General features: G+C 42.4%; 1 protein-coding gene across 1 annotated transcript; it reads right to left on the minus strand.

Annotated features, from left to right (window-relative positions):
* Positions 1–4,222: 4,222 nt before the first annotated feature.
* LOC100701212 (GTPase IMAP family member 4) lies at positions 4,223–8,352 on the minus strand. The gene is made up of 2 exons (XM_019347388.2): positions 8,128–8,352; positions 4,223–6,227 (listed from the first exon to the last, which is right to left on the minus strand). Exons 1-2 carry the CDS (start codon positions 8,141–8,143, stop codon positions 4,879–4,881), a joined length of 1,365 nt encoding a protein of 454 aa, XP_019202933.2. The 5' UTR covers positions 8,144–8,352; the 3' UTR covers positions 4,223–4,878.
* Between the last annotated feature and the right edge of the window lie 4,603 nt (positions 8,353–12,955).

Here is a 12,955-nt window from a genome sequence, read left to right on the forward strand (position 1 = left end):
CATATATACACACACACACACATATATACACATATATATACACACACATATATGTATGTGAGTCGTTGCAGCCTTGGCTAGCCGCTTGAGGAGGTACACCAGAGAGATAGAAGGCAGGAGAATAAACCAGCTGTTCTCCACAGAACCAGCAAAGGTGTACTCTCAGTGGCAAGGGAACAATAAGAGAACAGCACCACCAAGACTGAAGACGGAGCAATACTGGAAGAGCATATGGGAGAAGGACGCAACCCATAACGGCAATGCTCAGTGGCTAGTGGATCTGAGGGCAGACCATAGCGACCTCCCTGAACAGGGTCCAGTAACCATCACAGTGGCAGATATCCAAGAAAGGGTCTCCAGTATGAAGAGTTGGACAGCACCAGGGCCCGACATGGTTCACGCCTACTGGCTGAAGAAGCTGACTGCACTCCACGAGCGTCTGGCAGCACAAATGAACCAGCTGCTAGTTAACGAGAGACACCCGGAATGGCTAACCGAAGGTCGGACGGTCCTGATCCCCAAGGACCCCAAGAAGGGACTGTGGTGGATTTTTGTTTGATATGTTTAACTATGTAACTATATACACTATATATCTATGCGCACTGAACATATATATTTTAACTTTCATGTGGAGTCTTAAGCACAAGACATTTTGCTTCACCGAGGTTTATTAAGTTGGTACTGTAACAGGGCAGTTAATGTAAGGGGAGAGTTCTCTTGAATAATTTACTTAGTAATTAATTAATTTAACGTCTTTAATGCGGCACAACCAAAACAGTAACATTGTAACAGAGATCCTGAACACATCACGATAAAATACCATACAAAATAAACACACACACACACACACACACACACACACACACACAGTTTGAACCCAAACTGAAGGGTTTTTATATATGAGAAAGCATGTAACCTATGTATTATATGTTATAAGATTGTGCCACTTGCTGTATAAGATTTAATAATTAGGATTAATGTGTGACCTTTGACCGTGTCATGACCTATTGTGATAAGCCAGAGCAAGGGGTACTCAGAGTCCTGACTGGCCTTTGGCCAAGACCATGGCCGCTACCTGACCCCAGCAGCTGTGCTGGGCGTGTGGGAAAGTTACCCAGCAGCAGGGGGCGGGGATACTGGTCCCTATATTAGGGGACCAGAGGACACCCCCAGAGCTCTTTTCCTCCTGCTGCTGCTTCCTGTCCGTCTCTGTGTCGCTCTGTTGTCTGTGCTTAAGGCTGTACACCCCGGGGTTTTGCTTTGCTTGCTTTCTGCTTTGTAATTTTCTTGCTAAATGTCTGTATGTATTTTTCCTGCTGTTTATATGATTCAGTGTATTAAACTCTGTTCCAAGAATTCTACTCTTTTACAGAGCATCTTTTTGAGTGTCTTGATTTTAATTGGAATTGGATCACCACATCGTTGGTGGGAGAAGGTTATCAGGATGGCTTCAAAATTTGCAAACACAGGACCGGTCTCATCCAACTACCGACCAATAACCTGCCTCAGTACTACATGGAAGCTCCTGTCAGGCATCATATCGGCTAAGATGAACAGGCACATGGGTCAATACATGAGCGGGGCACAGAAAGGGATTGGCAAGAATACCAGAGGCGCAAAACACCAGCTACTTGTAGACAGAACAGTCAGCCGAGACTGCAAGACCAGACTGACCAACCTGTGCACTGCCTGGATTGATTACAAGAAGGCCTATGACTCAATGCCCCACAGCTGGATACTGGAATGCCTAGAATTGTACAAGATCAACAGGACCCTGAGAGCCTTCATCAGGAACTCAATGGGGATGTGGCGTACAACACTAGAGGCCAACTCCAAGCCCATAGCACAAGTCACCATCAAGTGCGGGATCTACCAAGGAGATGCTCTGTCCCCACTGCTGTTCTGCATAGGCCTGAACCCCCTCAGTGAGATCATTAACAAGACTGGCTACGGATACCAACTACGGAACGGAGCAGTTGTCAGCCACCTCCTGTACATGGATGACATCAAGCTGTATGCCAAGAGTGAACGACACATCGATTCACTGATCCACACTACCAGGATATACAGCAATGACATCGGGATGTCATTCGGGCTGGAGAAGTGTAGTCGGATGATAACAAAGAGAGGGAAGGTAGTCAGAACTGAGGGGATCGAACTGCCAGAAGGCAACATTGCAGACATAGAGGACAGTTACAAGTACCTGGGGATCCCGCAGGCGAATGGGAACCATGAAGAGGCCACTAGAAAAGCTGCAACCACCAAGTACCTGCAGAGGGTCAGGCAAGTCCTGAGGAGTCAGCTGAACGGTAAGAACAAGATCCGGGCCATCAACACCTACGCCCTGCCTGTGATCATGTACCCTGCTGGGGTAATAGGCTGGCCAAAGGAGGAGATAGAAGCCACTGACATAAAGACAAGAAAGCTCCTTACCATGCATGGAGGGTTTCACCCCAAGTCCAGCACCCTGAGGCTGTACGCTAAGCGGAAGGAAGGGGGCCGGGGACTGGTGAGTGTCAGCACCACAGTCCAGGATGAGACAACAAACATCCAAGAATACATTGGGAAGATGGCCCCAACTGACCGAGTGCTCAGTGAATACCTCAGGCAGCAGAAACCCAAGAAAGAGGAGGGAGACGAGGAACCATCATGGAAGGACAGGCCCCTGCACGGTATGTACCACCGGCAGATAGAGGAGGTGGCTGATATCCAGAAATCCTACCAGTGGCTGGACAAAGCTGGACTGAAAGACAGCACAGAGGCACTAATCATGGCAGCACAGGAACAAGCACTGAGTACAAGATCCATAGAGGCTGGGGTCTACCACACCAGGCAAGACCCCAGGTGCAGGCTGTGTAAAGATGCCCCTGAGACAATCCAGCACATAACAGCAGGGTGTAAGATGCTAGCAGGCAAGGCATACATGGAACGCCATAACCAAGTGGCCGGCATAGTGTACAGGAACATCTGTGCCAAGTATAACCTGGAAGTCCCGAGGTCAAAATGGGAGATGCCCCCAGGGGTGATGGAGAATGACCGAGCTAAGATCCTGTGGGACTTCCAGATGCAGACGGACAAAATGGTGGTGGCTAACCAACCGGACATAGTGGTGGTAGACAAACAGGAGAAGACGGCCGTAGTGATCGATGTAGCAGTTCCGAATGACAGCAATATCAGGAAGAAGGAACACGAGAAGCTGGAGAAATACCAAGGGCTCAGAGAAGAGCTCGAGAGGATGTGGAGGGTGAAGGTAACGGTGGTCCCCGTGGTAATCGGAGCACTAGGTGCGGTGACTCCCAAGCTAGGCGAGTGGCTCCAGCAGATCCCGGGAACAACATCGGAGATCTCTGTCCAGAAGAGCGCAGTCCTGGGAACAGCTAAGATACTGCGCAGGACCCTCAAGCTCCCAGGCCTCTGGTAGAGGACCCGAGCTTGAAGGAAAAACCGCCCGTAGGGGCATGCTGGGTGTTTTTTTATGTGTCATGTAAAACCCACCACAATGTTTAAATAATTTTTATTTAAAACATCTAAAAGCTTTCTTTCTAAACCTGAGCTGTTTCAGATGCTTTTTGAAACTCTGAGGTCTCTGATCTCAGTGTAAGCTGTCTGTGCCCTCAGTGGAGCTGCATCTTGAAAGTACTTCCCCAAATGTTGACCACCTGTCCTGAAGATCTGAGGTCACACATCCTGGTGACAACAGCGTGCCCACCCCAGAAGACAGATGCCCATAATTCAGTCCAGTGTGCCAAACGTCTTGTGTCCCTTCAGTTAAGTTTTTCTCACTCTCTACTTCCCCTTTCTTTGGTGCTAATTCCATTGTATTAACTAGTAGTGTGATTACTGCACATGTGAGAGAAACGGGGAAAATGCCAGGCTGTAGAGAGCTGTTGATAATATTTACTAAATGATTTGTAAAACAATGAGATACCGGTTTAAATAGTTTTGTTGGGATGGGGTGAAGTAGAGAGGTGCAAGACTTTAACTGATGCTTAATTTCTTCCAGATCTTTAAAATCTACAGGTGAGAATGTGAAAATGTAGCTTGTGGCAGTAATTTGATCAGAATGTGATGCAGTACTAGATAAATAACCATGAGAAGCTAAGATACTATTCAACCTGTCATTTTATATTTTGTATTTTCCAGAATTATATTTAAAAAAAATTACAAGGTTAACCAGCAACACTGAGAAAGCAAGAACATCACTCAGTCAAATTATGACAGTGACTCAAATTTATTTTAAAGGAGACAACTAGGTTACAAAAAGAAGGACCAATACTTACAGTTCTAGAGGTCATGACACAAAGTCCACAAATCTAAGTTTGTTGTCAGGCTGCGAGTCATACATGTGAAGGCAAAAGTCAACGCAAACAACTCAGTCAAGGGGAAGGTAAAAGTTGGAACAAAGATGGATTCATTCACCAAGAAAGTGAAGAAAAGTAAATCTCACACAAAAACAACATCATTGGCAATAAGAGAAGTTACAAAGATACATACATACAGATATCTCTAACTATAACAATGACTGAATACTATGAATGTCCCAAAAGCCCACAGTATGAACTCTACTTCAACTAATAAACCACTAAGATAACATAAGAAGGAAATTCAATATGTCCACAGGATCTGCTGCTAGCTGTAAATGAAAAAAGGAGAAAGCTTGAAACCTTCAGAAAGAAGATTGACAAATTTTACAGGAACCTCACATATCCCCAAAATATTACGACTTCTGAACTTGTTGCTATTTGTAACATCATGTTAGGGAGTCTAGACATGCAGGGGAAAACTAAGAAAAAGTTTAAAACAATGGTACAATGATACAGAGCAGCAGTCATGAGTTTCTAAAGATCTATGAAAATGTAAAAGTGGTTTTTAACATCTTCACATGGTTTTAAGGTAAAATGGATTATGCTTCTCAGCTTCATCTCTGGCTTCATTTTCATATCTGAACTGAATCTTGCCTGTTTCTTCGTCCACTTCTCTCTCACGCTTCTCCTTAAATGGCTTCATCTCCTGTTCTCTCTCCCTCTCTCTCTCAGCCTGGAGTTGTTCGTTGTATTCCTGCATCTTTTTCTCATCTCTTACCCGTATTTCTCTCTCCATTTTCTCTTTTTCTTTTGGTATTTCCTCTTCTTTCTCACTCAGTATGCATTGTTTCTCCTCTTCAATCTCCCTCTCTGTCTCAGCCTGGAGTTGTTCGTTGTATTCCTGCATCTTTTTCTCATCTCTTACCCGTATTTCTCTCTCCATTTTCTCTTTTTCTTTTGGTATTTCCTCTTCTTTCTCTCTCAGTATGCATTGTTTCTCCTCTTCAATCTCCCTCTCTGTCTCAGCCTGGAGTTGTTCGTTGTATTCCTGCATCTTTTTCTCATCTCTTACCCGTATTTCTCTCTCCATTTTCTCTTTTTCTTTTGGTATTTCCTCTTCTTTCTCACTCAGTATGCGTTGTTTCTCCTCTTCAATTGCCCTCTCTGTCTCAGCCTGGAGTTGTTCATTGTATTCCTGCATCTGTTTCTCATATTTTTCCCGTATTTCTCTCTCCATTTTCTCTTTTTCTTTCCGTATTTCTTCTTCTTTCTCTCTCAGGATGCGTTGTTTCTCCTCTTCAATCGCCCTCTCAGCCTCTTGGAACATCTCGTTGGTGTAGTGGCTTCCTCCGTTCTTCTGGACTATTTCTCTGATCTTCTGGATCAGCTCAGTGACCTGAGAGCGCTCCTTCAGTTTATTGTTGAAGACGTGGTACTGACCGTTACATCTGGCCACGAGTTCCTGCAGGTCTGGGCTTTCTTCTAAGAAATCTTCCATAGTGGTGCCTTCAAGTTGGTCCCCATGGGTAAAGAGAACCATGCTGTATTTGTCTGCTGCGTGGCCAAAGATTTTCTGAATCTTTTGCACCGTCTGTTTTTCCTCTTCAGTGAATCTGCCCAGTGTGACGACCACCAAGAAGATATGGGGGCCTGGAGAAGCATAGGAGATGTACTGGCATATATTTTTCTGATGTTCCTCTTTATTATCCCTGGTATCAAACAGGCCTGGGGTGTCAATGACAGCAACACGATGTCCATCCACTTTGGCTTTTCCTTTGGAACACTCTACAGTCATAGACACGGCACTGAACTTGGATTCAAAGCACCCACGACCCAGAATAGTGTTTCCAGTAGCACTCTTTCCAGTTCCAGTCCTCCCCACCATCACAATCCTGACCTCATCACCATTTGTCTTTCCAGAATCTGTGTAGAAAGATCAGAAAGAATACATGGCATGAAATACATTGTACTTATTATACATATACCTGATCATGCACCAGGTTTGGGGTTAGTATTTTAGGTTACAAATGTTCTGGTAGATGGTCAAAAGTTAATTCAACATCTACAGAGATGTGTCACAGTTATCTATTCTGCTGTTGATCCTGTGAAATCATAGTCATCCTCAGTAATGACCCTAACATTCTGCTATCAGGAAATGCAATTAATCCTTTTTTTCTTTCTTTCTGGTCGATATAATCACAAATGGCTTGTAAATATCACACTTATGAACTGTGTAACTATAATGTTACAGTGGAAAACATATTTAATAGCAGGAATCTTAAGTATGGACATTCAAAAGTTATGACCTCTCTTCCACATCTCAAAGCTAAATTCACAAACTGCTGTCTCGGAGACTTGGTTTAAATAAGGAGCAGGTTAACATGGTTAGAAAGGAGCTCTATGGACAATAGTAATGACCAAAGGAGAACAGTGAGTCTTGGTTTTCCTATTGCCCATTATTATTGCTTGTTATTACTATTATTAGCTAATGAAAATGTAGGCAGGTTGTTCAAAATGTAGTTTTTATCTTTTGTTCATTTTTGGGGTAGGTCTTGATAAACATTAAGCTACCTACTCCCTTTCAGACTTAAAACATTTATTTAAACCAGAGATGTGGACTCAAGTCACATGACTTGGACTCGAGTCACACTCGAGTCATTAATTTTATGACTTTAGACTTGACTTGGACTTTTACACCAATGACCTGGGATTTGAATTGGACTTGAACGGTTTACTTGAAAAGACTTGATATTTCACCCCAAATATAAAATTTAACACGCATATTATGTAGAAAGTGTGCACCATTAATTCAATTCATTTATTCAAACCACACTCCGTACGTATGTGTGCGTGAGCTGTAGCACAGCCAATCAAATTAACCAGATTTTTTTTAAAAAGAAAAAAAAAAAAAACGCTCGAAAATGCTGCAAGGAGTTATTTTTTTCAGGTACATAAACTATGAAGTAGTCAACAAAAACCCGAAATGCAATATGCAAAACATGCAAGAAGAGAATCACAGACAGAGATGGAACAACTTCCAACTTTCTCCGACAGTTGAAGTTGCATAAAGAACGGTAGGTGGTGCTTCTCTTTTGCTACGACGAGATAGCTGACTTCATCTAACTAACAAATGTTGTCCAGGCTACGTTGGTGATACAGTTTTTTTTAATGTGTATTATATTTTTGTCATGCGATTTTAAAGCCGGTCCTACAAGCGCGTCCAAGAATAACATGCAGCTTATCTCAGAACTGTCGGTGAAAATTATTTTTGGAGCTAAGTTTAATTGAGCTGCATTTTATAGAGGTGCAATTTCACAATTTGTGTATATAAGTTCACTATTTCGTCATGTGTTGAGAAAAACACAGATTTAAAAATTACATGGTCTAATATTTACATTTAGCATATAACTGCAACATCCTTTTTTCGTCTTTTTTTTTTAAAGACTAGAAAGGACTTGAAATTCAAAGTTTCAGAATTGTGACTTTACTCGGACTTTTACACCAGTGACTTGAGACTCGACTGACATTACTTGAGACTTGAGGATAAAGACTTGAGACTTACTTGAGACTTGCAAAACAATGACTTGGTCCCACCTCTGATTTAAACCATCACAGGTCTGTGTATGTAAAAAGCTAACTTCATTGATCTTGTTTTTATTTTTATAATCTATCGACCTACCTGCTAACCAACCATGATTTTAAATCAGCCATGATCACTGTTGTAACACTAGTAAACATGACTAAGATAAGATAAGATAACCGTGGGAAATTTGTTACTCAGAATGAGCAGAGCTGCTGTAACAGGCTGTACATGATGACTTACCAAACTTGCCAGCCATGTTCTGGTTGTAATCGCTTCTGTCGATGTCCAGGCTAAACAGTGTTGTGTAGCCAACTGAAGTGGAGTAAAAAGTGAAAGGCAAAGACTGTGCTGCAGCTTCTTCAACAGGCAGCACGAGTCAAACCACACCTACAACTGATGACGGAGTGAAAGTGAAATTATAGTTTTGCCCCGTTATTTCCGTTAAAAGGGGATTTTTCTAAAACCGGATGTGGACTCAGAATTTACTAAAAAAAAATCAACATCTGTCTGCATTAACTTCTATGTCAATAAATCTTTTTTTTGAATATTGTTCATTAAAAGTAATTTTAATTTTAATAAAAATATTTTGAGATTGCTTTGTGCTGCAGTGTCTGTACTTCTAAAAAAGTGTTGCTGTTTCTTGTAAATGGGGATGGGAGGGGGGGGACAGGTGTCTGGCTTTGCACATCAGATAAATTTGAGTTTGGTGCACAAATCAAACAGTGAAACTGAAAGCAAAGAAATCTACACTAATTTGTGCAGCAGTGCTTGCTAGTAAGAGGAAAAAGCTGCCGTTTCTTATAAATGCTTTTGGGAGGAGAAAGCAAAGTCTGAAGAGTGAATGCAGTGACTTCCTGTACCTGCAGGAGGTCTGTGGTCCTCAGTACCATACTGTAGTAAATAACCAGGATATAAAACAGTGCACCTGAGAAGCTGAAACAGAAAATAGATGTTCATCAGATCCAATTTTTGTTGAGTTTCTCATTAGACTTTGAAAGTAAGCAGAGCACATTACTGTTTTCACACTTATATTTGTTTATGAATACAACCATAAACATCAAAATAAATAAATATATACAGTTACTAAAGCTGCTTTACTTCTAAATACACATGCAATATGTGCTTGTAATGCACAGGATCTAGCAGGACTAATCAGACTGCAGCTGGAAACATCACTCTAGCACATCAGTGCTTTGAATCAAAGTGAAGTGCTAAGTCTATGACTGTAGCCTGTTCTAAAGGGGAAAGTAGGTCTGTCTGATACCAGGCCTTCCTTGGATAAAATTACAAAGGTGCATCTCCTAAGCTTCTCCATGACCCTATATCTTCTTGTATGCTGTCAGATGGGGCAGATACAATGAAGAGGAAATGCACATGGTGCAAAGAATTCAAGAGATCAGCATGGTTATCCAGCTTTATAAAAACAAAAACAAAACCCGTGTAACTGGAAAAATACCACAAAACATTAGTTTCACTTTCTCTGTGTCCAATGCAGTTATTTGTGTGTGTGGATTGGTTGATATGTTCTGTTAAAGAAGGTGCAGCACAGTCTCTGACTTTCACTTCTGACTTGAGACCAGAAGAAGTATCTACACTGCACTATTTAGGCCAGGAACAATTTCATCCCAAACATGGACAGCAAACTTGGTAAGTCTCCATGTTAGTGGTGTTTTTTAGTGTTACAGCAGTGATCAGGCTTGAATAATTAAATGTTAGACAAGCTCTAAGGAGAAAGTCTTTTGTAAAAAGCAGCTGTAGCTGTAGCTTTGAAAACCACTTTGAAAAAACTTTTAACCCTCTAATCCTAGCTTCAAACTCCAATCCCAACCCTATGATTTAGGATTTTATGTGTATGTGAGGTAAATTAAAAACAAACAATCAAAACAATAATTAATAACATACATACACATCACTGATCATGACCATGACCTCACAGAATTAACCCTCTCAGGCTCAAATTAAGTTTTAGTTGCTAATGCACAACCAAGTCCTGCAGTGGTACTTCTGAGTAAAAAAACTCAAAATATGTATGTGGGGTAATCAGGTTGTCAGTGTTTTAACTGTTGCAAATCTGCAACGCCTGCCTTGAGAGGGTTAATAATAGGGATGCACCGATACCGATATCTGGTATCAGCCTCGATACCACATTTTCTAAAGTACTCGTACTCGTTAAAAGTCCCCCGATACCGGGGACCGATACCACGGTCTGAGAAATGTCTATGTTTGAGCGGCGTGTAAGGGGTTAATCACAGGCGCCGAGTGCCCGCCCCCAGGCACCGGCACAGCTCAGAGCGGGGGAGAAGGCGAGGCGAGACATAACCAGCCATGTGGAACTATTTCAAAGTGAATGAAGACGACAAAACAAAGGCGGACTGCAAATTGTGCTCAGCGAAATTGTCCAGAGGAGGCTCAAAAGGCAGCGCATTTAACACAAGCAATTTAATCAAGCACCTAAAATCCCAACACGACAAGGAGTACAAAGAGTTTACCCACGCTTCTAAACCAACACAACCCACGCTGCAGCAAACTCTTGCAAGACGAGAGAAAATGTCCAGAGAAAATCCACGTGCTGTGAAAATAACACAGGCAATTATCGAGTACATTGCATTGAGTGACCAGCCACTCTCGGAGGTAGAAAATGTTGGATTCCTGCGTCTCCTCAATGTTCTGGAGCCCAGATATGATGCCCCAAGCCGCCACTACATGACTGACACGGAGCTGCCTAAACTACACGAGTCGGTGAAAAACCATATCCACAGCCTACTGCAAGCCTCCTCTGCGTTTAGTTTCACCACGGATATTTGGACAAGCAGTGTTAGCCCCGTGTCGCTAATTAGCCTAACCTCCCAGTGGATAGACGTGAGTTTCACACCGCAACGAGCCATATTACATGCCAAACAATTCCGCGGCTTGCACACCAGCCAGGCTATAGCGCATGTGTTTGAGGAAATGCTCCAGACATGGGGTATACATAAAACATCAGTACACGTTGTGCTTCGTGACAATGCCAAAAACATGATTAAAGCCATGAATGACGCTGGGCTCCCAAGTCTGCCGTGTGTCGCGCACACGCTCCAACTGGCTGTTCACGAGGGCTTATTAGCACAGAGGAGCATAGCTGATGCTATAGCAGTGGGGCGGAAAATAGTTGGGCATTCTAAACATTCCGCCTTAGCCTACTCCCGCCTCGAGGACATTCAGGGAAAGCTCAACCAGCCAATAAAGAGACTGCAGCAGGACGTACAGACGCGCTGGAACAGCACGTATTACATGCTCCAGTCCCTCATAGAGCAAAAGCGAGTGCTGGGGGTGTATGTGTCCAAGCATGAACTCCCTGACTATCTCACCGCTCACCAATGGGCTCTTATGGAGAAGACTATTGCCATTCTCGCCCCTTTTGAGGAACTAAAACTAAAAAGGTGAGCAGCTACGACGCACTAGCCTCTGATGTCATCCCAGCTGTGACTGTGCTAGTGAGACTTCTAAACAGAGAAACAGACGAACAAATTTAAAATTAAATTTTGTTTTTTTTATAATTATTTATTCTATAATATGTTGCATACAACATGCTTTTCATTTTAAATAAATGTTCTTAATTCCAAACTAGTCCCTTGTTTGTTTGTTTTTTGTTAAATTATATGACTAAAGCTGTTACCTGTAAATTTAAATCATGTTTTTATTAAGTACTCGGTATCGGTATCGGCGAGTACTGAAATGCAAGTACTCGTTTTCAAAAAGGTGGTATCAGTGCATCCCTAGTTAATAGTTGTGAAACATCTTCTTGGGTATTTGCAAATTTTTGGAATCTAGAAAAATCTATCCGCAAACTTAGTTAATGTCCAGAAGTAAAGATTTATGTATTTACAGCCTGATGTAGATCCTAATTCATTCTTTCTGATCTTTCTAAGCAGATTCTGGCAGGATAAATGATGATGAGGTCAGGATTGCGATAGTGGGAAAGACTGGAACTGGAAAGAGTGCTACTGGAAACACTATTCTGGGTCGTGAGTGCTTTGAATCCAAGTTCAGTGCCGTGTCTATGACTGAAGAGTGTTCAAAAGGCAAAGTTAAAGTGGATGGGCAGCAGATTGCTGTCATTGACACCACAGGCCTGTTTGATACCAGGTTTGATAAGGAGAGAACTACTAAAGATATATGCCAGTGCATCTCCTATGCTTCTCCAGGCCCCCATATCTTCTTGGTGGTTGTCAGACTGGGCAGATACACTGAAGAGGAAAAACAGACGGTGCAAAAGATTCAAAAAATCTTTGGCCACGCAGCAGACAAATACAGCATGGTTCTCTTTACCCATGGGGACTTACTTGAAGGCACCACTATGGAAGAGTTTTTAGAAGAAAGCCCAGACCTGCAGGAACTCGTGGCCAGATGTAACGGTCAGTACCACGTCTTCAATAATAAACTGAAGGAGCGCTCTCAGGTCACTGAGCTGATCCAGAAGAAGCCACTGCACCAGCGAGATGTTTGAAGAGGCTGAGAGGGTGATTGAAGAGGAGATGCAACGCATCCTGAGAGAGAAAGAAGAAGAAATACAGAAAAAAAGAGAAAATGGAGAGAGAAATACAGGAAAGATATGAGAAAGAGATGCAGAAATACAATGAACAACTCCAGGCTGAGAGAGAGAGGGAGAGGAAGATGGAGAGGGAGATGAATGAGGAGAGAAAGAGAGAGATGGAGGAGAGAGAGGCAAGATTCAGTCCTGGTGTGAAAACGAGGCCAGAGATTAAGCTGAGAAGTTTGATCCATTATATCATCTGAAAGGGCAATTTTTAGCCTGTTCAAATAAAAACATGAACATCATCTACTTTCTCCGGTACTTTATACCCACTCAGCTGCAATGCAATTTAACGGTCAACTACAAATCGATGGCTTTTTGATGGTGACCGGCGCCGAATGATCGTCAACTATAAATAGACGTTTTCTCGACGTTGTTGTTGTCACCTGGTCGACTACAAATAGATCAAATATCAATGACAAAAAAACAACGGTAAATCAACATCATTACAACGTCCCTATAGTAAGACCGTCGGTTTACCACAGTATTTCAATG

The sequence above is a fragment of the Oreochromis niloticus genome, linkage group LG18 (assembly GCF_001858045.2).
Source record: "Oreochromis niloticus isolate F11D_XX linkage group LG18, O_niloticus_UMD_NMBU, whole genome shotgun sequence".
In the NCBI taxonomy this organism is placed as follows: Eukaryota; Metazoa; Chordata; class Actinopteri; order Cichliformes; family Cichlidae; genus Oreochromis; species Oreochromis niloticus.